Raw genomic sequence first — 27,316 nt, forward strand, 5'->3', positions numbered from 1 at the left:
CGGCGAGAAAAAGAGTCGATCACTTGAATTCTTTTAAGATTCTAACATTAATATCCTCTCTTTGGCTACAGTCCTCAGGGGCTTTCTCTCCAAAGTTCTCATTTAGGCTGGTTAGGCAAAAGTGCCATTTTTTTTTATTATTTTCTTTTTTTTTTTTAAACAAAAGTCTCCAAGCATGTAATTCGACAATGACCTCAAATCCTCTTCGGGAAATGATGAGCTAAGCATAGGCACTCTCTTATTAACGAGCCCGCTCACAATAGAGATGAACAAATTAAGGAGCCGGTTTGAAATGTCAAGATAACCAATTATCAAATAAAAATGGTCATTAGGTAGTTTCCTTCTGGCCACAGAGAAACCACCTGTAATAATGAGAAAAAATAACAGGCAAAATGGCTTTTTAGACATTGGCACAGGAGATATATTAGATTAGCTTTACATGTAAAACACCCTCAGGACCAAATTTGGTCAGACATATATATATATATATATATATATATATATATATATATACTGTATATACAATGAATTAAGTGATGAATGGCCTCTAATGTGATGAATTCTCCAGACATTAAACCGACCTTATTCTGACCCCATGTTTAAAAGTGTGCGGATAACATGGTCACGTGCTCACAAGAAGAATTGAGGACGATAAATAAGTGTAGGAGTAAACACAAGTGTGCTCCATCTCCTTGATAATTGTATTTTTGTGGGAGATTATAATCTTTGCTTTCCCTCTGGAGATATTGTGAATAATGTCTTTTTTTTTTATGCCTCTAGCTTTTAAAAAAAAATTGAGGGGAAAAAATGCAATTGAGGTAATTTTGACCTGGTGCAGACTGAGCAGATCTGGTTCAGTTGAATGATCCCAATCTGCCCTGAATGCATCCTCACATCTAATCACAAAAAACACATTCTGAGGTGGTTTCAGGACACACGTGGTCACATTTCCAAACTTATCGGTTCGTCATATGTACGCTGATGTATTTTCATGTTACAGCAGTGCAAGTTGAGCTTTGACAACAGACTGTCTGTACAATCAGACTCGTCACAAACGTCAGGAAAGCCAAATGTGGTCATAGGATCACAACCATGAGAACATGGTTACACCAGGTCCAGGTTGAATGGGGCCTTTGGTTGTTCGTTGACTTTCCATCATTTCAAAGTATTGTATAAGCTTATCAGATTGAGTGAGTGGCAACAGTGCAAAAAAAAGAACAACAAATCAATACCTCCACCATTTTAACTTTAAGTGTTGAATCGTGTTTGAAGAAGGTTATAATTATACAGAAATCTAACAGTTAGGCTTTCATCATTATGACATTATACACTCAGCAGTTTGCACAGGAGGATTTACTTTGAAATGTGTTTAATGAAGTTCTTGTTTCTGAGCCCTTTTTTGTTGCCTGGCTGAGTGGAGAACCACTTCTGGGATGCTCATGAAACGCACTTACACTACAGCAAGTCTGAAGTGACTGTGACGAGGTCAGGCAGCTAATCTCTGCTAAATCCTTAGCTTTTTACTAATAATGAACTCACCTCGTAAAGAACCACACGGTGTTCTTCCTATCGGGCCACATGGTTGGTGTAGTGGTTACAGCAAGAAGACCCCGGGGTTTGAGTTTTTTTATGATCTGTGTACGTGGGATTTCTCTGGGTTCTCCGGCTTCCTCGCACAGTCCAATAACATGCAATACGGCACAGCATCCTCACGACCCTCCTGCGGAGGATAAAGCGGTAGAAAATGGATGGATGAATATGGGGATTAGGTAAATTGGACACTCTAAATCAGGGGTTCTCAAAGTTTTGATACCCGAGGGCCAATTTAGGAACCCAACATTGGACTGAGGGCCGCCAAAGAAAAAAACAAAAAAAAAAAACAGAAAGAAATCCCATTTGTAATCATTTTAATGACCAGATTGCAGTTCTACACTTTACACTTATTGGTCTGTATCCAGTAATGTCCAACAAACATTTAACAAGCTTAGTAGCTTCTGGATTAAAAGTATCAACTAATTCATTGCGGGCCGCCAGAAAAGTTTCTGCGGGCCACCATTGGTCCACGGGCCACACTTTGAGCACCAATGCTCTAAATTGACCGTATAGGTGTGAAGGGTTGTTTGACTCTATATGTGGCCATGCGATGGACTGGCGATCTGTCCATTCTGCTTTGTCATGTCACTATTTAATATTTTTGTATAGTTTTTTTGTACACTTTTTTTTATTATACTAGTTTATAATGCATGATTACTATGTATTATCTTGACTGTATGTCCAATGCTATATCTTATCTTATCTGAAGCCAATGGATGTAAGACATGGATTAAAAAGGCTTTGGGTGTCTTGGTGATGGTGATGTGACCAGTTAATTGACCTCGCCTTATTAATTCTGTCGCCTTTCGGTTTTTGTTTGCAATACTGTTGACTCCACGGATCATAATGGCTTCTGACAAAGGTACCAAAACCTTCATTGTTCTACAGACAGGACCCAGGAGATAGACATCATGTTTTAGTGAAGAATGGACTTCTGAGTGACTGGCAGATACCTCACCGAGACAGAGAGCTCTGGCGGCGTTCCAGAGAGAGATGGAGAGAGAGAGGAAAAAGGGAGGAGGAGGGGAGTGTTTTTTTTTTTTGTTTTTTTTTTCAGAGCAAAGGTAGAATTCTATGAGAGCTACACCGGAGAGAATGAGATGCCTTTTCTGTGTGCGATGAAGGATGGACATAAGGGAGGGAGTGGTGGTGACGGAAGACAGAATAAGAGAGTGAGAGAGAGAAAAACAATGATGAAGAGAGAGAAAGGAGGAAAGTTTTCACATTGTATTTTCCATTCAAAGACATCTTGACAGGGCAGAGCCCACACTGTGGCAGGGAGTGCAGCCATTTTTGAAGTCTCCTACCAGCAGCTTGAGGGAAGCTGGGAGCCAGAATAGATATATCTCAGGGCTGCCTGGCATTTTTTTTTTTTCCTTTTTTCTTTTTTTTCTTTCGGCTTTCTTTTTATTTTTTTCTCCCACCACCACACTTTCTTTCCTGTTTTTGACAGCTGGCTCTGAATCGGCCGAGCAGGTGTCTTCTTATTTTCTGCCGAAAACAGTGCACACAAACACTCCGACGCTGTTCATAAACAGATAAACACACGCGCAGACCAGACAGACAGGCAAACACACACACAAAGGTTTGCTCAGCTATTCTTCTCAGGACACCGAGTTGATTTCCATTCATTTCTGCCTAAACAAAGCATCATCCCTAACCGTCACTGTAAACAGTTAATGTCTGACCTTAAAGTAGTCATATTATACCCCATTTCTCCAAGTTAACCGAGTTCCCTGGTGTGCTAATGAACATGTCTGTGACATACTTTGGTCAAAATACCTTAAGGATGAAGCACCACAGCGGTTCAGTCACCCTGCCAAAACAGCCGTGCTTAGAACGCTCGGTTTTGAGACACAGGAAACTTGAGTCACTGAGGCTCCGGCAGCTAACAACAGTTAGCATTTGGAAAAGCCATCATTTGCCGACTCTAACCGGCACATTGTAGTCATATATAACATGTATCCACTGGATATGTAATCCCTCTGAGGCTGGAAGTTTGTGTAGAACTCTGTGCTGAACTGTGGAGCCAAGAATAGAACACTTTGCAGACTTCGGCTCTTCTGGATACTATTGCGCTCGTGTTTTTAGGGACAATGCGGAGTGCCTCGAGTCACAACGAGCATGGAAGTCAACTTCTCGTGTTTTATCTCCTGTAAATGGTGTTGTTGTATTTATATAGCGCTTTTCCAGTCTTGATGACCACTCAAAGCTGCTTTACACTACAGCTCCCATTCACCCATTCACTCACACTTTCATATGTTTTTCTATCACTCATCTTTCATACCCACTCACACGCTGGCGGCACAGCCGTCAGGAGCAACGTGGGGTTAAGTGTCTTGCCCAAGGACACATCGGCTTGTAGACTAGCGGAGCCAGGAATCGAACCCACAACCATTGTTGAAAGACGACTCGCTCTCCCACTGATCCACCGTCGCCCCCTGTACTTAGACTGAGACGGACCACAAAAACACGAGTGAGTAATCTTTGACCACACTTTGCCTACTCATAGGGCCTCCAGAGTCCCAAATATAAGTATTAAAATGATTAAAAAAGTTGATTTTTCATAATATGTCCCCTTTAAACTTCACCTATTCCCACAATTCAAATCTTAGCCCTAAACGTAAACCACTTCCACAGAAATGAGTGTCTGCCTCATTAAGACCAGGTGTTGGCATTAATGGTCCGTGTTTATGACAGAAAAGGTCCTAAAGAGGAAGCAAATACAGGGTACACATACACAGCAGTGGCACTCGAGAAGTAACAATGCATTCGTAATGACTACCCTTGGCACTTCTGTCAATTCTGTGACACAAAATGAATGTCACAAAACAGAGCCTCTATTTTCCCTTGAATGCCGGCAAATGACAGAGAGCCACTGAGACAGGGCCAAGATTTAGTACGCTATGTGATTTTTAGGTCACTGGAAAAAGGAGGGGGTAATTCGTCCTTATTATTCCCTCAATAATGTGGCTAGTGTAGCACACTCTGGCTGGGTACTTTTTTCTTTTCGGGGGTTGGGGGGGGCGGGGGGGATGAATTAGCGGGGATACTGTGCCAAAACTTCCCTTTTAAGTGTTCAATTTTTTTTTTTTTTCGAGGCGCTTTCTTTCTCTCTGACGAGTGCCCAGCTCATCTGGGATCAGCGGGGGGTTGCGAGGGGTACGGAGTGTTGACACTGGTATTATCACAATACGAGCCGCCTCGGACCACAGGCGCTCCAAATCAATCCATTCATTAGCCTGCACAGCTTCCCCCTCGCCGTGCCGCGAACATGGTCTCTGAATGGCTGCTTTGAGAAGAATCCGTTTGAAGTTTAAAGGGGCTTTTGGAAAGCAGGGCGTCCCTTGTGTCACTGGTGTCAGTGATTAAGTTGTGACTGACTGTCCAGATGGAGGGGGTGACTAATGCCTACAGTGTATATGCCCCTTGTACTGATGGGAGTGATATACAGCCAGCCCTTGTAAACTCTGAGGCTCCATCTGCACTCCATTTCTCTGGATCCAGACGAGTGTTTCAGCTTTGTACCAGAAGCAATCGGCAAATTGGAAACCTGTTGTGATGTCACCCAGAAGAATCTGAATTCCTGTTTTGAATCCATGCAATTTGGCTAGTGGCATGTTGAGGTTTTGCAACCAGAACATTGACTTTGATTGTGTGTCAACATATAAGATCAGAATAACAAAAACACTTCACATTAGCTGGATGTGGCTAACAGGATGATGTGACATCAGGTCAGCTATTTTATTTTATTACCTATTTATGTGTTGCCCTCATTCATATCTCAAATGCCTTGTGCTTTGGCTCTTCACATAATTTGCATGACTCAGGTTTGTGAATCGTGTGATGAAGTCCAACCCAGTCCGCATTCTTCTCGTGAGTGTGATTTTTGACACATTTTCAGCCAAAGACAGCCTCCACATTCCACGAGTGCACCCAAGGATATGCCGATTAAAAATGCAAAAAAACGACAAGCTGCACGACTCTTGTCGTTAAATCATTGGAAATGCATGCGAGTTAAATGTAGCCATTGTTCGACTTTAATTTTCCACACAAACAAGAAGAAGAAACACTTGCTTCCTTTTTCACATTTGAAGCATGGCACCATCAAGTTTACCCCCCGTGACGACTTGAATGATCTGGGCATATTGAAACTTTCTAAAGCAATGCCATTGTGCATTGTGATCTCTTCAGCAGTTCTTGCAAATCCCAGAGGGAGAAGGAAGAACAAGGCTTTGGGAGTCTCAAAATAGCAACTTGCCAGAGGGAGTTGGAGAGAAAAAGGCTTGCTGAGCTCCACCGCCATCACAGTGCTGGACACTTCTATGTGCTGTTGAGTCACTCCTTGTTGACGTTTTCTCACTGCCATTCAAAGTGGTGGATGGGTGACATATTACCTCTTGAGCAGCAATACAAAAGAGCTGCCAAAGAGTATCCTGGCCCACTGTCTACCATCAGCCCACTTTTTTTTTATTATTCTTAATGAATGGTTGTATTTCTCTCCTGGGGCTGTGCAGTCACATAAGCTCAAATATGGAAAACAGTGGCGTAGGAAAGGGAAAACCTGCACATGAATCATGTAGCATCAGTAGCAACTGGACTGGATACCACGTTTTTTTTTATCCAGCTGCTACCGATTCAATGACTTTTGATGAGGAGATGCCAGGATGTTGTGGGCTGTATATGGATCTTCCGCATGCTACTGAGCCCTGTTTGTCAAATTAATAAATTGTTGTTTCTTCAGACTTCTATCATCCAATCCAATAAATGACAACCAAACAAGTGTCAATAGCAGAATAAGCTGTTTGGCATTGGCAGACATGATCTGGCAAGTTTTCGCGATATACTGAACAAATGTGGCAACATTAACCCTTTAAGGTACGCACCAAGAACAAAGTATGTATTTAATTTTACTTATGATAACAACAATAACGACAATCAATATTTATTTATTTATTTTTAATTAGACCCTACAGTATTACCGATACAGGCCTCTACCAAACGGTTGAGACGTCTGTTCATAATAAAGTACAACATTCAGAACAAGTGACATTAAGCATTAGTGAGTTCAGCTTGATGCATTTTTCAATGAGATATATTGACTTTTATATAGTGACTTTGACTTTTATATAGTGGTCGACCAAGTGGTTGAGTAGTATCATAAAGGGTTAAAAAGGGAAATAAACAGGCTTTCCAATGGTATAAGAATCATTTTGAATGTTGTTTCTTTTTCCAAAAACAAATAAAAATATCCAAGACCTGGCTGGGAAACTGTGAACATTGTGGTAACTGCAACACCTCTGAATGCCAATTAGCAGGTTCTTTTTTTCCCCAGCTACAAAGAAGGACTTGCCAAAGCAACATGAGACATGAGAAAGAGGTCAACAGTGGCCAAATCACCTGCATTCAAATTTCAAGAGCGGAAACTCTGCACTTGTTTTTGTATTATCAAAATGAAAGGGGGAAATAAAGTGTCAACAGAGACGAAAGGAAATTATGGACATGAGGCACAGTCCTTGGAGACAAATGGAATTAGGTGTGGGATCAGTCATGAAGAAAACTCTAAGCCATACCTCGTCTCCTTTAATTTAAGAGGCAACTTTGTCCTGGTTCAAACAATCCAATCAATTAGCTTAAAGCTAAATCATGTCTTACAAGTTTGTGTGTTACAAAAGTGTGTATAAATAAGTGTCAGTGCCACAATGGCTGAGATTTCATGTACTGTTTTTTTTCTCAAGAGAAGCCAATGTCACAGTGTTTCTCCACTCCTTTCCCAAACAAGTTAGTTTGTATGTTGCCTAATTCTATGAAGAAATTACTGTTATGCAACATTTTAGGGTGCAGCTATGGTGTGATTGACAGCGGCTTCTTCCAAAGCTCAACCTTTTCATCCAAATAGGAAGTTTCTCAAGGAAGGATCCCAGAACCTCGAAATTCAAGGATGCCGCATCATTGGACATGTGCTGATAATGTAAAGATTACTTTGTATTCTATTGATTGGATTGAGTCCTTTGCACCAAGAATTGTGTGCACATTTTGTGCACATATTGCGTGTTCTCTGCATAGCGGAAAACCCCAGAATCCTAGAGATAGCCTTACAGCCGCAAATCAAGTTAATCTACAAGATGCGAACACAAGAACTGGTTCACATTAAAACTCAGCTAAAAAAAGGGCTAACTTCACTGACTTCTTTTTTTATGTTAAAGGAGTCATATTATACCCTATTTCTCCAAGTTAACCTAGTTCCCTGGTGTCCTAATGTCTGTGATATGCTTTGGTCATAATACCATAAGAATGAAGCACCACAGCAGTTCAATCACCCTGCCAAAACAGCCCTGTTCAGAAAACTCTGTTTACTAGTATCTCTTTAGGGCCACCTAAAAAAAAAGTAAAACAAAACTTAAGGGAAGGTGATCATTTGCAGGCTCGAGCAGGCACATTGCCGTCATATATAACATGGATCCACTGGACAGATAAATCCTCTGAGGCTGGAAGTTTGTGTAGAACTCTGTGCTGCACTGTGGAGCCAAGAATAGAACTTTTCGCAGACTTCTGGTTTTCAGATACCGTTGCCCTCGCCAGCACTCTCGTGTGTTTTACGGACAAAGCGGAGCTCCGCGAGACAACAATTCCAGGAATTTAGCGCATTGTGACGTCCCAATGAGAGCGGAAGTCAACATCACGTTTTATCTCCTGTACTTAGACTGAGGAGGACCACAAGAACATGAGTGAGTCATCTTTTTTTCACACTTTAAGTATTCAAAGGAGTAAAAAGATCCTTTTAATAGTTAGCATTAACAATGGCTAATGTATGAACACTTCAAACCATTATTTTTCCAGGAAAACTGACTGACCATCAAGGTCTTAGACAAAAACGGCCAAGTTTGCATTCAAATAGGGGAATGCAACATTCAAAAGAACATTAACAAGGACATGCAATGACAAATGACATATAAATACAAGCAGGGCAAAAAATAAAGACAAATTAGTCTATAATGCAGGATAAGTGAGCAAGTTCAAAAGAATAAACAATATAAAAGTTAACTAGAGTGTGTAATTCTGAAGTAAGCTACCAAAGCTGCAGGAGCAAAGGGCAACAGACAAATCATCATAGTGTTCTAAAGACACACAACTGTCTAATTTAATTTACGATAACTTAAACACACATGAAAAAAACATAGAAATAAACACTTAACTCACAGCTTAGCCTTTCAATGTCCATTTCACTTTTCTATCAAGTTGATGTGTTGCCAATCTGCAAAACTAGAGACTGAGCAACTTCACTAAAGTTGCTGCCATCGCTTGTTTTTCTCAAGTGGCGCTTTTAAACTACAACATTTTTCATACAAACACATTACTGGCAAAGCCGTGTAAAAAATTACTCTAAGCGTTGTTTGTTTTTTATGATTGCCATTGATTGTTATGTCCATAAAATGTGTCAGAACAAGCACGGCACCGGACAACAGATGTGTCATTTCATAGCTGACAGCTGCCCTAAATGCATGCAGTGCTATACAAAAAAGAAAAAAGGCACCAAGTAACACAAACGGGACGTACACAGACATCCGTGCGGTTATTATGTTTATAAAACGGAAACCATTAATTCAGCAGACTGTGCAATCATCTCCATTTTTTCATTTTCTCTCCCCACATTTCATTAACACCTTTAGATTGTCAATGCAGGAGCAAAATAAGCGAATGTGAGGAAGCGTTTGACGGGAAATGTTTCGGGAGGTGTATTCTGAGATATTTTCGCTATCCACTCCCCTACCTAGCATTTGCATAATATGTATTAATATGAAAAAAAAAAAAAAAAAAAAAGATTCAGTGAGAAAATTACTTTTGGGCAAAGAAAAAGGGAACAATGTATCATTTCTTATCAGAAATGGTTTTAATTTTGTGCTCTCAGTCATTGTGTGGGAGTATGAATCACCTTTTTTTTTTTTTGGGAACATCTCGTTTTCAAAACACCTGGTGTTCACTGATGAGGTCTTTGTAAAGGCGTAGAGAGGCTTAGGCCGGCATTGTTTTAGACCACTCACCCACTTGAGAGACAAGATCGATGCCGCGCACATCTATGATAATGATTTTCACTGGTGATTTGTAAAGCTTGATGGCTCTGATAGTAAACACCAGCTCAGAGTTGCTTTCATGCTCAGCCCCACTTTGTGTCTTGATGTCCCAATAGCTTGGGACAAAAAGTTATTGATCAGTTTTGCATTCTGTTTTTGTTTTGTTACTAAACACACTGAAGGCAATGAGTGAAAATAAACACAGCACTGGTCAGTTTAGCACCAGTAGACCTATCTTTGCACCTATATAGATAGAAAACCATGTATCGAAGGGGAAGTTGTGACTATAGGGATATGCTGGTAGGATATTGATCGGAATCAGTATCCAACACAAATAAGTAGTTTCGAGCCATTCCTACTTTTAACCCAGTGACCTTTTAAAAATAATAATTATAATAATAATAATTTACTATCAATATAAGGCAGTGAACTATCAACTGTAGCTCCTTATAGCCTTTAAACGTCATTGTATGTTTATGCATAATGACATTATTTGTGCCATTATGAATGTCATTTTCTCTTTAATTAAACTATGTTTAATGTGCTGTGGGTCTAAAATAAGCCTAGTATTATAATTATTGTTGTTGTTATTATTATCATCATTATTTGTCATTGTAATATTGAAAAGGTGCTGGAAAACAACAAGGACCCCTTTTAAAATATAATAAAATAATAATAAATTAATTCAGAATCATAATGACACAATTAATGCAAGATCAAAATATCTAATGTCCATGTATTTTTGTGTTCCTCTTTTATTATTATTATAATATATGTATATGTATATATATATACATACTTTGTTGTAACATTTTATACATTTACAGGACCAGTTTATACACCCATTTTTGAGTAATGAATACATATTAGAATCAGATGTTGTTGTGCATGTGACGTTTTGACTAAAACTCACTTTGGGAGGCACTAACAGGGTGCACGTGCGGAAGGACTGATGTACAGTACAGACCAATTTTGGGGGTTTGATTTCAATGCGACGATAGAGGGCGCTCGTAAGCAAGGATAGGGCCACTGCTGGAATTCAAGCCTGAGAGAGACGCAGCTGCTGAAACTGTGGCTCCCTCTTTTCCTCTCCTCTCCTCTCGTCTTCGCTCCGTCCCTTACTCACTCATTACACTCGTTCACTGTATCATCCCACAGACACACATGCAGCGCCGCACTGCCCCATTTCTTAAAACAACAGAGCATCATCCTCCAGAACTCCAAATTACAGAAAGAAATTCGTATTAAAGCACCACTTTATTCTATATTCCATTTTTTTTGTGCATACCTCTACTGTGCCAATGCGCATTTAAGCCACATTTGCGCTGATAAAATGCTCACAATATTGGCACCATGTCTTGCTTTGCGCAGTAACCGTGGAAGAAGAATTAAAGCTCGTTGCCGGTCAGATTCCCCGCCGAACATCACCTGGATGTTTGCTCAACATTATACCCATCACACACACGCACACAGACGCACTGAATTGCAGCTGTGTTTGGACACACATACACACACATCTTTCAGTTTGGGATTACGCAGTGGCACCATAAAGAATCCGTTGCTCCAATCTTCAGAAATGAACCACGCAGGAGGGAGTTTATCGTTTCATTCCTCTGTTTTTTGTGTGACATAAAATTCAGACTCATACCCTCACAGTCCTGGATGCTGAGTTGACTGAACAACATATAAAGCTCGCTGCGCCGCCGGAGAAGACATGCAGCCACCGGCGCCCACACGCATACATACATATTTTGTGCCCAACCACGCCGCCGCGTTTGCGCACACACAGCAGCCCACACTGATCCCCAGGTCCCGTGTCTCGCGTCTGCCTCTCTGTCCTGTAGCGCCGATGTGTTTGCGCGCCGGTATTTGGACACGTTTCGGGTGGAATGCGTGCGTAAAAGTTGCTCTCCGGATTTATCTCCTGCGGTGAAGACAGTGACTTGTACCGCAGTCTGAAAACACGTTCTTTTCGAGTTCAACTATTACACAAACTGCCTCATATCAAGCGGGATGAATGAGAATGGACATGTTTGTGTGTTTCATAAAAGAGTCATGTGGCATTTTTTTGGCACACTTAAAGCAACTCTGCTATAATCCACGTGCGTCTCAGTGAAAATGACAATATTAATGTATCTTACACCTGATTCCGTCTGGGTTTACTGCTCAGATATTGTGATGAACCTGCGATCAGGACCGAAACGTCGGACCCTGTTTACGTGGTGCGCTGCAGGGTGAGAAGAAACCACAGGAGGTGGAGAGAGCGAGGAAGGGAGGGAGAGCGAGCGAGCGAGAGAGAGAGAGAAGGAGGGAGGAGAGAGGGAGGGAAAGGGAGAGAGAGACTGCAATATCATTTGTGGATCCCTCTCACAGTGCTGCAGATAGGGGCTGCCAACACATGCGGCGCGTCTGCAGGTGAAGGAGCATGCTGAATATGCTGGACACACAGTGAGGAATTCAACCAACGTTTCCCATAACAGCTGTATCGGACATATTTATTTTATTTTTTCCTCTCTCTCTCCTTTTTGTAAAAAAAAAATTACAAAACCCAGATTGTTTTAAGGAGATTGTGCGTTGTGGACTTGGCACGAAGAGAGCGAGCGAGAGAGAAGTGCACTGGTTGTTCCAAGTGACTTGGAGGAAAAAGAAGAGAAGCAGCCGGACAGATAATCTGCTTCAACAGTCGGAGAGTTGACAGGCTCCGTGTCTCGCCGTGTGATGAGTTTGGATCATGCGTGCGCGGGCATTTAAATGACCCGATTTGACACACGTGGACATATCACTGGACACAGGAATATTGCAGCCTCATCAACCACCCGACCAAAAAAAAAGGAGATAATTGTTACCGCAAACTGTAAGTAAAAGGTGCGCAAGATGTGGACTGATCATACTTTGTGCTGCTATATGATTTTCGGACTGTGACCATTTTTTGTTCGCTTTTACGCGCATAAAAATCAGCATCCAGAGCGCACAGGGGGAACCTCTTGGTGTACTTAGACAAAGACATTTACGTTTTTTATTTTTATTTTTTTTACTAATACAAGAAAAGAGCAACTGGCATCCTGTGCTGGTGGTAGAAAAGGAGAGGAGAGAAGAGGAGAAAGCCCGTGCACTTGCTGCTTTTCACTGCAGCAGGAGCGATGTAGGATGAAGTCTTGCACATCCCGACACTGAGGGCTTATTTGCTCGTAATGAACATTCCTTTTCTATATTAACGTCAGTGATTTAATAATTCTTTTTTCTTCTATTATTATTATTTTTATCCCAAAATAAGAAAACACAAGTGGAACAATGAGGACTACTGGCGCAGTGGACTATTTGTACTATTGCCTGCTCATCCTGCAGCTCGTCAATCAGCCCGCTGCCAAGCAAGTGCTCCGGTACCGTTTGGCCGAGGAGGGACCCGCGGATGTCAGAGTGGGGAACGTTGCCGCCGACCTGGGCATCGTCGCCGGGTCTGGAGAGGTGACGTTCACGCTGGAGTCAGGCTCTGATTTTTTCAAAATAGACAACATAACAGGTGAGCTCACCACCAACGAGAGGCGGATAGACCGCGAGAAACTGCAGCAGTGCCAAATGATATTTGATGAGAACGAGTGCTTTATAGATTTCGAAGTGTCAGTGATAGGACCTGCCCAGAGCTGGGTCGACCTGTTCGAGGGAAAAGTCATTATATTAGATATAAATGACAACACACCATCTTTCCCTTCCCCTGTCCTGACACTGTCTGTGGAGGAGAACAGACCCATTGGAACCCTTTACCTGCTGCCCACCGCCACAGACAGAGACTTTGGCAGAAATGGAATAGAGAGATATGAGCTGATCCAGGACAATGGAGAGAACTCAAGGCGATTGAGCTCCTCCGGGGATTCATACTCAGGGAAGAGGAGGTTTGATGAAGGTGCGAGTAGGAGCAGCGTATTTGAGCTGCAAGTTGCAGACACCACTGATGGAGAGAAACAGCCCCAGCTCATCATTAAAGGGGCCCTTGACAGGGAGCAGAGGGACTCTTATGAGCTCACACTGCGTGTGAGGGATGGAGGAGATCCCCCTCGCTCCTCCCAGGCCATCCTCAGGGTGATGATCACTGATGTGAATGACAACAGCCCACGCTTTGAGAAGAGCGTGTACGAGGCTGACCTGCCAGAGAACAGCTCCCCCGGCGCCCCCATACTCCAGCTCAAAGCAGCGGATGCAGACGTGGGGGTTAACGGTCAAATTGAGTATGTGTTTGGGGCGGCCACGGAGTCAGTGAGGAGGCTGCTGAGGCTGGACGAGAGCACGGGGTGGCTGAGTGTGTTGCACCGCATTGACCGCGAAGAAGTGAGCCAACTGAGGTTCACAGTAATGGCCCGTGACCGAGGCCAGCCGCCGAAAATGGACAAGGCAACAGTGGTGCTGAACATTAAGGATGAAAATGACAACGTTCCTGCGATAGAGATACGGAAAATTGGACGCATTTTCTTGAAAGATGGCATCGCTAATGTGGCTGAGGATGTGGTGGTGGACACGCCCATTGCCTTAGTTCAGGTGTCGGACCGAGACCAGGGGGAAAATGGCATAGTGACCTGCACGGTGGTAGGCGATGTGCCCTTTCAGCTCAAACCTGCAAGTGAAATGGAGGGCGAGCAGAATAAAAAGAAATATTTCCTCCACACATCTGCACCACTGGACTATGAGGCCACACAGGAATATAATGTGGTCATTGTGGCTGTGGACTCTGGAAGCCCCAGTCTGGCGAGTAATAACTCTCTAATAGTCAAAGTGGGCGACACCAATGACAATCCTCCTATCTTTAGCCAGAACGTTGTCGAGGTGTCATTTCCCGAAAACAATGCCCCAGGCGAGAGGGTGACAACAGTTGTGGCCATTGACGCAGATAGTGGGAAGAATGCTGAAATAGCTTATTCCCTCGACTCATCAGTAAATGGGATTTTCTCCATTGATGCAGACAGCGGTGACATCCGAGTAAACACCATTTTGGACAGAGAGCAAACGGAGCGCTACGAATTCAAAGTGATCGCCAAAGATAAGGGCATAAACACGCTTCAGGGCTCCGCAACAGTGGTCGTCCTTGTGGCCGACAAGAATGACAATGAGCCAAAGTTCATGCAGGATGTGTTCACCTTCTATGTCAAAGAGAACCTGGAGCCAAACAGCCCTGTTGGCATGGTTACAGTTATTGATGCAGATAAAGGCCGAAATGCAGAGATGAGCCTTTTTATTGAGGAAGAGGCGGACGTCTTTTCCATTGAGAACGACACTGGGACCATTTTCTCCACACTGTCGTTTGATAGAGAGCAGAAAACGACATACACCTTCCGTGTCAAAGCTGTGGATGGCGGTGACCCCCCCAGATCTGCCACTGCCACAGTCTCACTCTTTGTCATGGATGAAAATGACAACGCACCAACGGTCACTTTCCCAATCAACAGCTCCTACACGCTTCTCAATCCCGCCACTAACGTCGGAACGGTCGTCAGAACCGTCATCGCCACCGACTCTGACACTGGCATCAACGCAGACCTGAACTACAGCGTGATCGGGGGCAACCCCTTCAAGCTATTCGAGATCGATGGGGGATCTGGGGTCATTTCACTGGTGAGGAAGCTGGAGCTGAAGCATTATGGCCTCCACAGACTCGTGGTGCAGGTGAATGACAGAGGGCTGCCTTCACAGAGCACCACTACACTGGTCCATGTGTATGTCAATGAGACTCTGTACAATTCCACAGTTGTGGAGGCCCAGGTGGCTAAGAGCCTGAGCACGTCTCTTAACACAAACATTGCCGGTGACCCCAACTATGATCTCAGCAAACAGCGGTTAAGCATCGTGATCGGAGTAGTTTCAGGCATCATGACGGTCATCCTCATTATTCTTGTTGTCGTCATGGCTCGTTATTGCCGCCCCAAGAATAAGAATGGCTACGAGGCCGGCAAGAAGGACCACGAGGACTTCTTCACGCCACAGCAGCACGACAAGTCCAAGAAGCCCAAGAAAGACAGGAAGAAGCAGAAATCGAAACAACCGCTCTACAGCAGCATTGTCACCGTCGAGGCCTCCAAACCCAACGGACAGCGCTACGACAGCGTCAACGAGAAGCTGTCGGACAGTCCAGGCATGGGCCGCTACCGTTCTGTCAACGGAGGGCCGGGAAGCCCAGATTTGGCACGACACTACAAATCCAGTTCACCACTCCCGACCGTCCAGCTTCATCCGCAGTCGCCAACAGCTGGGAAAAAGCACCAGGCAGTTCAGGACCTGCCCCCTGCTAACACCTTTGTTGGCACCGGAGATAACATTTCCCTTGGATCTGACCACTGCTCTGACTACAGCAGTCAAACTATCAACAAGTACAACAAACAGGTAAGAAGAAACATCTCTGTGGTTTTTTTTTTCTTTCTTTCCCCTCCACTACTCTTAAATGTCTCCTGTTTCTTCCTCTTAGTGTTCTCTCTACCATAATGCTTTCTGACAGGGCTAGTCTCAGTAGTCTTGTTGCCTTTATGGTGCTAATGTGTGTCAAGTTAGTGGTATTGATCTGTTTTGGTTTGGAGTGCCGTTCACATGTAATATTTAAAAGAGGGGAGAGAAAGGTTTGGATTAGTAAAGGAGGGAACGTGGGGTATTTATTTATTTATTTATTTTTTAACCAGTAGACCAAACAAGTCAAACTTTTTGACTCATTCAGATCATGTGTTGAGACTGCCTTGGCAAATATGTGTCATAAATGTTCCAGACAGCTCACATAAGGCTCTGGTTTGCAGCTATTTTTCTCCCAGAGGGGAACGTGGCAGGGATTGACTACACTCTTCTCTTAGCCGTGTCAAGCCCTGCCCTGCTCCCCGTCTGTGACAAGGCTACCTTTTCTTCTCCTGAAAGGGAGCGAGACAAAAAAAAACAAAAGGCAGAAAGGAGTAGAGGTAGATGTAGGTTGCATGTAGTACAAACATGGCTTTGTAAGGTTTGGTGAGTCAGTTTTTTACAGTCTTGGCTTGAGTGGGAACATCTGGCCAGGAAGTCATATTAACATTCTTCTGCACTTCAGGGTCTGCATCAATTCATTGACCTGGCAGTGAAAGCTGACATTTTTATATCGCCGCCCATATTAAAGCCTCGGCTTCTTTTACTCCCTTATCTTTTGGCTCATATATACACATCTGCCATCTTTTCTACCTGCTCTCCATCCCACCCTCATTCCGAACCTTTTTCTTTTCTTCCCTCGCTGAGCTTTTTCTTTTCCCTCTATTGAACACAGGTGTAAGGTGGCATAATGCACTGAGATCCCAGTAAATGTGGCTTTTATTAGTTAATTTGTTTGTTTTTTTTTCACTCTAAGGTGCACCAACAGTAGGGAGAAAAAAGGCAATACATAAACATGAAGCCATCTAATTTGCATTTTTTCAGGAAAAAGGAAACGCTGTTGTTTTATGTGTTTTCTATGGCAGTCTAATGCATTATTGATCCTTCTCAGCAGTTACTCCTTCAGCTCACAGGAGTTACTTTTCCCCCCCTGTCACTGTGTGTTTTTTCTTCTTGATATCTCTATGTTCATGTTTTTATACTACTCTGTCCGCCGTCACGTTAAGCCTCCCCTCCTCAAACTCTCGCTTGGCCTCGTTGTAGTGCGTCCTTTAAATTTTCACAGCCACAATGTTATCTGTATTCCCTTTTTTTTTTTGTCTGCCACATCCCTTTTTTAATCTCCACTCTCTGTATATCCCTGTGTTTCCTCTGAAATCATTTCACTACCTCCTTTCCAACCCCCCCTCTAACAGCTTCTAATATGGTGTATTCGCCTAGTTGCTTCCTAGGGTGTGAGGAGTGCTGTTGCTTTCGGATGTCTCCTGCATAATTAAAAGGGCACTCTATTTGCTGCTGCGGCAGCAGTGTGTATTGTGTGTCACTGTGCTCCATTCATATAATTATTTATTTACTCTGTACATTAATGCTGCAGCAACTTTTATGGACTGAGCATTTGTTAGAATACAGTGGCTCGGACAAAAAAAACTAGTGTGCACTGACTATAAAGAGAATTTTCTTGTGGTAAGGGGGCACTCAGTTTGAGTACTTAAATTGCAATAAATATAGTCATAGTAAGTGTTTACTGGCCGACTGGGGGAAATATCAGTTGTGGTTGTAGCCTGTTTAGGTTTTTAATATACAATTGTTAAATACTCATTCAGCTGGGGGTGAATAGGAGGTAATTTACGGCCGCACAAGCGAGATAATTGGCGGGAAGGTGTGCGTTCATGTGCTTCAATTACGGCATTAAACAGCAACCTCTGTTGTGGATTAGGTAGTGAAGTGGTCATGGACTTGATTTTAGGTGTGCCACTACAGCTAAATGCATAATGAAACACTCAAGGACACTCGTGGGCCTCGTTGGTTAAGGACACGCTTTGTTTGCGAAACCTGGATTAGTAGGAGATATTTAATTTATAAGAAGAAAGAATTCCCCTAAATGTCAACATTTTTTGTCCATTTTGGACACAAACAAGGTTGATTTTACGGCATACATGTCACACCCCCCCCCCCCCCCCCTCTCACCCAGTGTCCCGTGTCTTGCACCACTCCCTCTTTTTGTCCATCTGTGGGAAGAGATAGAGACCGTCACAAGAAAGACGGCTCTGTTAGCGGTGGGGAAAATGGCCCCTACTGTTTCACAAGGGACTTGGGGTCGGGTGGAAAGAGAAAAAACGGCGGAGTGAGAGACGAGGAGAGAGAGAGAGAGAGAATAGGGTTGAGTGTAATCTCTGAGGTATCAGGTTCCGTCTTTCCAATCTTCAGTCCAGAGGCTACCTGGTTGGACAGGTAACCAGGAAACAAAGGGTGTTTATTAGTAAGGTGAGCCTTTTGGTATAGCCGTCATATGTTTAATCAATATCTAAAGATCACTTTTATAGTTTGTACCATGCGTGACTTTAATACTATATCGGTGCTCTGGGGTATTCATTGAGTATTCTCAAATACTCATCACATCTGCTTAAAAAAATCCCATTTAATCCAAACTTTTAATGTTTTTTTTTTTTTTTTTAGTGGGGATGTAATAAATCAACATTCACTCCCAGATCAAAGGATTCTTGGTTTTATTTGCTTCCAACATTATGTTAGTTAAGCAATCAAAACGAGAGCAAATGCATGTCAGATTTTTTTTTTGCTATGAGAAATTTGCGAAATGAATATTATTCATTTTTGCCAGCAAGGCAAATTCAGGCAATTCAGACGCCACATCCATCTTCTGGTTGTTAGCTTGTAAAGAGCCATTTAAAGTCTGGAGCAAACTGTAAACTTTATACAAAATGGGACAGCGCTCGATTTGTTTTTGTTTCATCATCAACACTGGCATGACAGCGAGATAAGGGAGCTTCTAATTCGAGGAGAAGAGGAGATTGCACAGCAGGTTGCTGGCAAGTGGAGTACGCCCGTTCATTTTAGCGTGAAAGAGGCTTAAGATTGTAAGCTATAACGTTCACAGCTCTCTGTTTTGTTTCGATTTGTTTTGAATTTTTGGGTGTGTGGGCCTTCTTTGTCCGTCTGCTTCTTACATACCTGTGTCTAAATCCTTGCATCTGCACGCTGATGAGTAGTGTATGCATTTAACACAACACTTAACTTTATTACTTTTGGCAGCAGCGTCTGCTCCATCCCGTGCCAGAAAAATAAACGCTGTCCAACCATAACGCAGCGGAGGAATGAAATCACTTAGCCGTTGAATTATCACAAAGCGTCAGCTTTTGTTTTATCATTGCACTTCAAAGAGCCACTCGCAGCCCAGGTGGATCGCTTTTAATCAGTAGTGAGCCACAGCAGCTTGTATTTTATGCTCTTTGGAAAGTGTAGCCCCCTCAGGGCAGGCAAAAGCCCCCCGCTCCACAAACTAGTACCAGGTTATTTTGCCTCAGGGTCGATGCAGCGAGCATAACCGGACATTGCCCTTAGCTTAGCCCGGGAGTTCACCTCCCATGCTCTGGCCAGCTGTTCCCTCCTGCACGAGCTTTATATGGCCACAGAGTAGCTGATTTGCATTGAGCAAACAATATTACCATGCAAATTAAAGTCACCTGGTTTGGTGTTAGTACACAAAACACAAGATGTGAGCGCGCCTCGTGCTCCTTGGCAGATCAGGAAACCAATATGGAAATGTAGGGGCATTTGCCTCCAGCCTAATTTGTGTTTTTTAACCTACAAAATGTAGCCGTCTAAACACCTACGAGAAGCCACAGCCGAACCTAAATGAATCTCGCCAAAGTCAACCTCAGTGACCCTGCAGCTTTGGATTAACAAACAATGCCAACCCCTGTCTGCCTCCTCTCCGCCGTGTTTTCTTTAGCGTTCAGCACAACTGACTGGAATTTGCAGCAGGCACAGAAAAAGCCCCCCTGACGCAGCTCGTGTGATTTTATCTGTGAAATTGTTGTGGCAGTCAGTCACTCATTGAGCTCAATGAGATAATTACTTGATAAGATCTGCCACAGGAGCTTTAACATGTTTTGTCGTCCCACATTCTCCCCATTGTTGCGGATATTTTTGGAGGAAGGCGATAAAGTCGCCGTTGATTTGAGAACTTTATATGGTGATCAACTGCACTGAAAGGGTGTCGCAAAGGGACTTAAATTAAATTCAGAATATGATACACAGGTGAAAAAGAAAACACTTTATGGAAATCTTAAGGAATGAGATTATGTGCAATGAGCTGGTTTGTTTACTGCCACATTGTCATTAGCAGTTGTCCTTTGTGCGGCGCGGCGCACCACATTAGACTGTGGCTAATTTTATCAAAATTGTTTTGGATCCATTATCCATTGCCTAATTCAATATGGCTGCTCAGGCTTTTGTTGTTTATGTTCTGGGAAGAAAAAATGAAAGGAGTTGGGGAGCGCATGGAAATGCTCGAGGTGCTTTTTCTGCAGCGGGCAGCGTTTTTTCCTCCTGTAATTTAGTTCGAATGCATTTGCTCTAAAGCAATTACTAATCTGGAGGATTAGACTCACCTGATGCACCGGTTGGAATGGAGGAGATGGAGTGAGAAATGCGAGGATATTGCTACCGCTGGTTTCTACACTTTCTGCTATATTACTCTGCATAATGTGTTAATATACAGTTGAGGCTGTTACCTATAGGGCAAACTTTGGAAAAAGCATTGCCTCACTTTTTTGATCTCCACCTTGCTTTTTCTCTCTGCACACGCGAAACACGCCAGTCAGCTCTGATGTCTTTATGGTAATATAAATACGTGATTGAATAAGCTCCAGATGCATCTGCGTCGTTTGTCATGATAGGATGCCGAAAGAGAAAGGGAAAGGGAAGGAGAGTGAGGGAAAGAAGCAGACAAGAAATTTAAGCCGCATGCCACCTTGATTGCTCTCCATGCTGCTGATTGTAAGTGGCAGTGTCAAGGATGCCACCTTTTTCTCACTGCTTCTTTCAATTTGATGTCATCGAAAATGGAATTTCATTTCATACCGCCGGCGATCGCATTAGATAGGGCTCACGCCAGGATAAAGCCGATTCATATTTGCAGATTTGCCTTTCCTGTGGCACTATCAATCATCGCATACTCAACCCTGTTGCGGACTTGTTTTTCACTGGGAATTTGTACAGTAAATTGACTTTTACAAGGCTCACAAGGTCTCTGCGATACGCGGCGCTCGTGCTGTTTTTTCTCTCTCTGTAGCTGTCCTCTCGTATATATAGAAACTACAGCCGGCTAAATGAGAACATCACTTTGCTGTGCCGCGGAACGAACCCTGGGGAATACTTCCCCGCCAATGAGCTGAATAACAACACGGATCAGACATAAGGGGTTGTTTGTGAAACTAATGGGCAATAGTGTTTTATTTACTGTGACACTGTACCTCATCAAAATTGCAAAAATGTCAGTCAGGCCCATTAAAATGTCATTTTGTTGTTGTTGTTGTTGTTGTTGCTGTTTCGCAGGAAAGGTCACAATCCATTTGTTTGATTCAAACAGGTGGCAGAGGGGTCCTTATGTGTCCGATTTTGTATTTTGGACTCATTTTCTCAAAGGAGACTTTCATTCAAAAAGGTGGAGTCACCCCCTGGTGGCTAATTGCTCCTCCTGTCATAAGAGCTTCATTCTCAAACTAAAATTCAACATTCGTTTTTATATACAGTAGAATCCATTATTTGGTGCTTCTGTTTGTCCTACGCTTGATTTCCTCTCCCTTTCTTAGTTCACCCTCACCGTGAGATGAATCACTCACTGTCAGCGGTGCTCGCGCGGGTGCAGAATGTCAAGGGAACCGCGAGCAGGGTCCGTGGCCCTCCTCGTCAAGAGGGGCGGCGATTTTAACCTTAAACCGGCGTCCGCCATGTTGTCACATGTGGCCTTCGTGAAAGATGAGAATAACAGCCATGAAAGCTAGTTACACTGGTCCATAATTTACCACTGAGGTGCCACATTTTCCCTCTGGCAGTCAACTGAAAAGCTCCTTATTGCAAAATGAGCTGATTTATTAAAGGGATAGTTCAGGTTTAAAGAGGTACTGACACAGTGGTGGAAAGGAGCAAGAAACACATACAAAACAAAATTCCTTTCTATCCCAGCTTAAATCTATGATTACCTAATTGTGTTTGCTGATGTATGACAAAATGTGTGTTTTATCTTGTGGGAAAACAGGAGTTGCTGCTCGACTGCTACCTCGTTTGGTAGCTTCGCATGACTGCGGTAAATCTGAACAAAGTATATTCAGCGTCTCAATCACACAATGACATGTTTAAATTTACTGATGGAGGCAGCAGTGGATCAACAACTCCTGTGTGCCATGTTGATTTTGCAGTTAAATATGTAGTTAAATATAACTACACTTCAGCTGATGTAGATTTTATTAGATTAGAGTCTTTTGTGAGTGTTCCCTTGTGTCCCGGGTGGCAGATATGTTTTCAGAGAGAGAGAGAGAGAGAGAGAGAGAGAGAGAGCTTGCCTCCCTGTCTCATCGTAGTTTTCTTCAGAAAAAAACCCCAGAACTATCACTTTAAAGGTTAGACATGCAAAACATCCGCCGCATGCACAACTCCCCTTTATGTTCTCAGTGAGGTGTTGTGAGACATTTCCATCGGTAAATGTGCGCTACTAGCATCTTAGTTGGTCTGCAAGGTGGCTGGCAGCTAGTTAGCAGGGCCGCCACTGTTAGCGTATCAATGCTGCGCATTGTGCAGCTCACAGAAATGCCAGCTGCAGTGCTTTTTTTTGCTTTAACAGCACCACAGTGGCCAGGTGCCAGGTGTGTTTACAGTGTTTGTGTGCGCAGTGCAGAAAAAAGAGGTAAAGATTACCGTGTCCACCTGGGTGGTGAGGTCCAAAGGGGTTTCACAGAGAGGGATTCACCACATGCATGAACATGAATGCACCTCAGGGCTGGCTCCTACAACAAAGAACAGAGCAGCTCGGATTACAACCCACAAAGAGCGACTTTGACTTTTCGACTGAGGACAACCCTACTCCACGATACACTCACTGACCAATACTTTAGCAAGCAGTTGACCGGGTGTAACTAAAGCAAAATATCTAATCCGCTAGTCACATCTGTAATCACTGTAAATATGACCGGCATACGTTCAAAGCGAGCGCCAGAATGGGGAAGAAAGTTGATTTCAGTGACTGAACAAGGCGCGGTGGTGGTGGTCCGGTGCATTGGAAATCCCAGTACGTCCCAGTTTCTGAAATACTCAACAATCTCAAGGGATTGCACAGAATAGTCAGAAAATATATCCTGTGAGCGGCAGTTCATGATGCCACAGGTCAGTGTTGAGATTGATGATAGAAAGGCAACAGTAACTCATCACAACACGATAATTTGCAGCATCTCTGAACACCTAAAAACCTTCAAGGATACGCGCTACAGCAGCAAAAGACCACATGTGATGCTAGATTAGCAGAAGGATGCTTCGACATGGGAAAAGTTACCACGTTCACCAGAACAATTAGAGCATATTTAATAGGTACAACCTTCACCCTGGGTTCAGGTTCACATTATTTTTTTTATTCCTTACAGACATGCACCTGTTCTGAAAGATACCACTCACCCCTTTTTGACTTTGACTGTCTTTTTTTTTGTATTAAGAAAAAACTAAAATATTAAGACGCACTGAGCTCTCATGACTGCATAAGACACATTAGGATTTGTCGAGGATAAATAATGCATCCGGAAGCTTTGTGTTTAAAACGGAGAATGGACCTTTTTCGACTAATAGGGTGCAGTCATACATATTTGCTAAGCAGCAGAGCTTAATGGATATGACTTGACGTGTTTAGAGGGAGAGCAAAAGGACAGCTTGCCTGCTTCCGTTAGCCCTGTTTGGGTGCAGGTCCCCCCCCGCCCCCCCCGAATGAGATTATATGTGTATGAAACAGGAGGTACAGCACTCACAGACCATCCATCAAAGCCTGGGGGGACCTTTGTGTGAAAGTTTGCGCATGTCTCCTCAGCGGGGCGAACTCGCAGCAGTGTCGACGCGTGTGCACAGGTGTGAGGGAAAGTATGTGGGTGTGCTGTACAGTGGTAAACATGTGCGTGTGTGTGTGTGTGTATCCTGTGAGGGATACACACACACAGAGGAAAAAGCAGAGGAAACTGGGGTGTGGGTGGTTGGGATGGATGGGGTGGGGGAGCTAAGCAGTTCAGCCTCTCCATCATCCTCCACGGCAGTCACACACACACACACTGTGACATGCCTGAGAGGGTTTCAATATCCTGTGTGTGTGTGTGTGTGTGTGTGTGTGTGTGTGTGTGTGTGTGTGTGTGTGTGTGTGTGTGTGTTTGTCTGTCTGTGCTGCTGTGTTTACCCAAGAAAAAGCAAGTTCATTATATTTGTATGTGTGTCTGGTTATTACATATACTCTCTGCACACATGCGTACAAAGGCAGATGGAGCCCGAAGGCTGGAGCAATACTTTATTTTATAGAAGAAGAAAAAAAAAACACGTCAAGCTTGAGTAGTAGAGTGTGGCGCGATAGCTTCTCTTCAGCCAGTAATTACGAGCGCCCTCGAGCAAGGCACGGTGAGGTCCTCTGCCCCCAACTAAGCTATTTATTTTGACACTCCCGTGGCTAAGGTGTTAATTTAAACCCCCCCCCGATTCAGTGTGGACATTATCACAGCACCTGTATATATAAAAAAAAAAAGGTTGCAGATGTGTGCAAAAAAGCAGAACTATTCATTAGCAGAGCGCTGGCAGGGCCAAGAGGAGCCTCTGTATCGATGAAGCTTTACCTGGCAGAGAGCAGGCTATTAGCCAGGCCCGATAAATCTTGTCAGCTGCTGGAAGAGTCTACCTGCCTGCTGAAGAATGAAGGTCACGGGGCAGCTGGAGTTACGAGCGGCCTCGCAAAGGTATCTGCTATCAAATCAACTGAAATATGAAGTGAGGCTGGGCTTTTGAAAATGATCTTTTTTTTTTGTTTCCCTTGTATGTGCTTTTTTACTTCTGCTTGGCCCCTTTTAGTTTACTGTGATTAAATTAAAATGTGAATGAGGTTACAGCCTTGGTCTAGTTTGTGATCACCTAAGGATGATTATTATTGCTGTTCATGGCGGGAAGAGTTATCCTCTGATGAACGACTGACAATAATATACAAACGTAACGAAGGCTTTCTGCGTGCTAATTACTTGAGGGGACTTGAATAAACACAAACAACAACAGATGAGCTCAAGGTTAAGAAAACTGGAATCAGAAAAAAGTTAAACAATAAAAATCAAGTTTTACCCCGTCACTGTCATGTGATCAGGATGTGAGTGAGAGCTGCATTCCATTTTGAAATGGCGGAATATAACCTGCATCATCGATGCAAGAGCCTGCATCTCCCACACTCTTAGAAATAAGGGTTCCAAAAGGGTTCTTCTACAAAGGCTGAGGTTCAACCTGGAACCATTTGCTTCTGAAAAACCCTTTCCTGAAGAAAGGGTTTTTTCAAGGGTTCGTGGTAACACTAATGGTTCCAGTAAGAACCATTTTGATCCAGAGAACCCTTTAAAAAACCTTTTCCTGAATAAAGGGTTTTAAAAGGGTTCTTGGTGGAACCCTCTAAAAGGGTTCTCCTATGAGGACAAGCTGAAGAACCTTATGGTTCTTCTTAGCACTTTTATTTCTAAGAGTGTAGCAAGGAGCCAATTTTTGATGCTTCTCCCTTTACTTTAAAGGGGAAAAAACAGATGATTTAGATTCTTTAAAAAAGTAATTTAAAGGAAATTTGGACCTCTGGTATATCTTGCGTTATTACGTACTGTATATTACCGTAGGCCTGCCATGTTGAAAACTGCAATATAAAGAGGAGATGACTGGCTTTAGTCAGACAAATACCACTGTGGGTTTGAGAAACTCCAGACATTTAATATGGTTTCAGCTATCGATTTGCGGCATCTTGCCCTATAGCCTGTATATTGTCTCGCTTTGGCATCGCCTTCTTTACTCTTTCTTCGCACTGCATCTCAGGAGATGGAGTCCCTCTACTTCTCCCTTCCCAGCAACAATGTTCCGAGTAACACCTACAAATAGTCAATCAAAGCGGCCACTGGTGGAGAACGGTGTCGGCCATTTTGGCTCCTGAATGAGTGGGTGGGTGAACTCAGGTGCTTGAATAATAGTGTGCTCTGAGCTGTGGCTTTTGCACAGTTTCGCCGCAGTTATGGAGGGTAGAGAGAGAGAGAGAGAGAGAGAGAGAGAGAGGCAGAGGGGATGTAATCAAGACTGAAAGACTGGTCTTTGACATGGTTCATTTACTGCGAGCTGGTCCAATGCAACACTTGGGACACAACAGCCAATTGTACATTTTCAGAGTAAATTCAGCAGTGGGAACTGCCTTGAGGGGGAGCTTGCCCACAGAGGAGCAGGAGTGGGGTTGTCATGGTGTTGGCGGGGGTGCGGTGGGGGGGGATCTATAGGCAATGTTGTTACATTTGCTGCTGTTTGGTTCTAGGTTGATGAGGTCTGGGATTGGGGGAAAGGCAAGAACATCAATCAAGTTGACAAGTCTGGAGGCGGTAAAATGATTAGAATAATGGTAAACAAAGAGGCTTAAAGATGACCGGGTTTCTTTCGTACTGTACTTTCAACTTTCGGGCTATTGCCTCACTCGTCCGTTTCATCACATTTAATCCGTCTGTAATGACGTTTTCGCTAATAACAAAACTGCTGGGAATGCAGGTGCAGTTGTAGCTCCACCACACCATGTAATTGGACTGCTGTCTTTAACCCAGTCTAAAAACATATTTTTTGAAAAAGTGAGTCCACCTCTGTTACAATAGGTGGTAATATGGCCCCGTTTCAGCTCATTGGTCTCAGGTATGTTTTGCTGGAATAGGTCATCAGCTGCAAACTAGCTGGTGTTAAGTCTTCCCTGTCAGTCCAAATCCGGATTTGATTTTGCCATGTTTTTCACGCTGTTGTTTTCTCCTGTCTATCATTCAATATTCTCCTATTATTTTCAGGTCGAAGGTCAGGGGCAAGAACTGTGGAACATGGCCAGTTTGGGCCCAGTCACAATAATAACCCACAATAATAACATATAACGGTAATTTGACTCACAACCGCATTATCCAGCGTTGTTAGTCAAAAAATGATATGCTTACATGTACAATTCACGTCACACAAACACAAAAATTCAATTTCTTCACACGTCATGCAGGAGA

At 43.3% G+C, this 27,316-nt stretch overlaps 1 protein-coding gene across 1 annotated transcript in view; it reads left to right on the forward strand.

Moving 5' to 3' along the window:
- Positions 1-12,956: 12,956 nt before the first annotated feature.
- Positions 12,957-27,316, forward strand: part of pcdh7b (protocadherin 7b) — a gene marked incomplete at both ends in the record, with an annotated part of 114,926 nt that continues 100,566 nt past the window's right edge. Inside the window, 1 exon segment of the mRNA XM_083902211.1 lies at positions 12,957-16,031. Within this exon segment, the coding sequence (XP_083758337.1) occupies positions 12,957-16,031 (3,075 nt within the window).

The sequence above is a fragment of the Microchirus variegatus genome, assembly GCF_963457635.1.
Source record: "Microchirus variegatus genome assembly, chromosome: 2".
Taxonomy (NCBI): Eukaryota; Metazoa; Chordata; class Actinopteri; order Pleuronectiformes; family Soleidae; genus Microchirus; species Microchirus variegatus.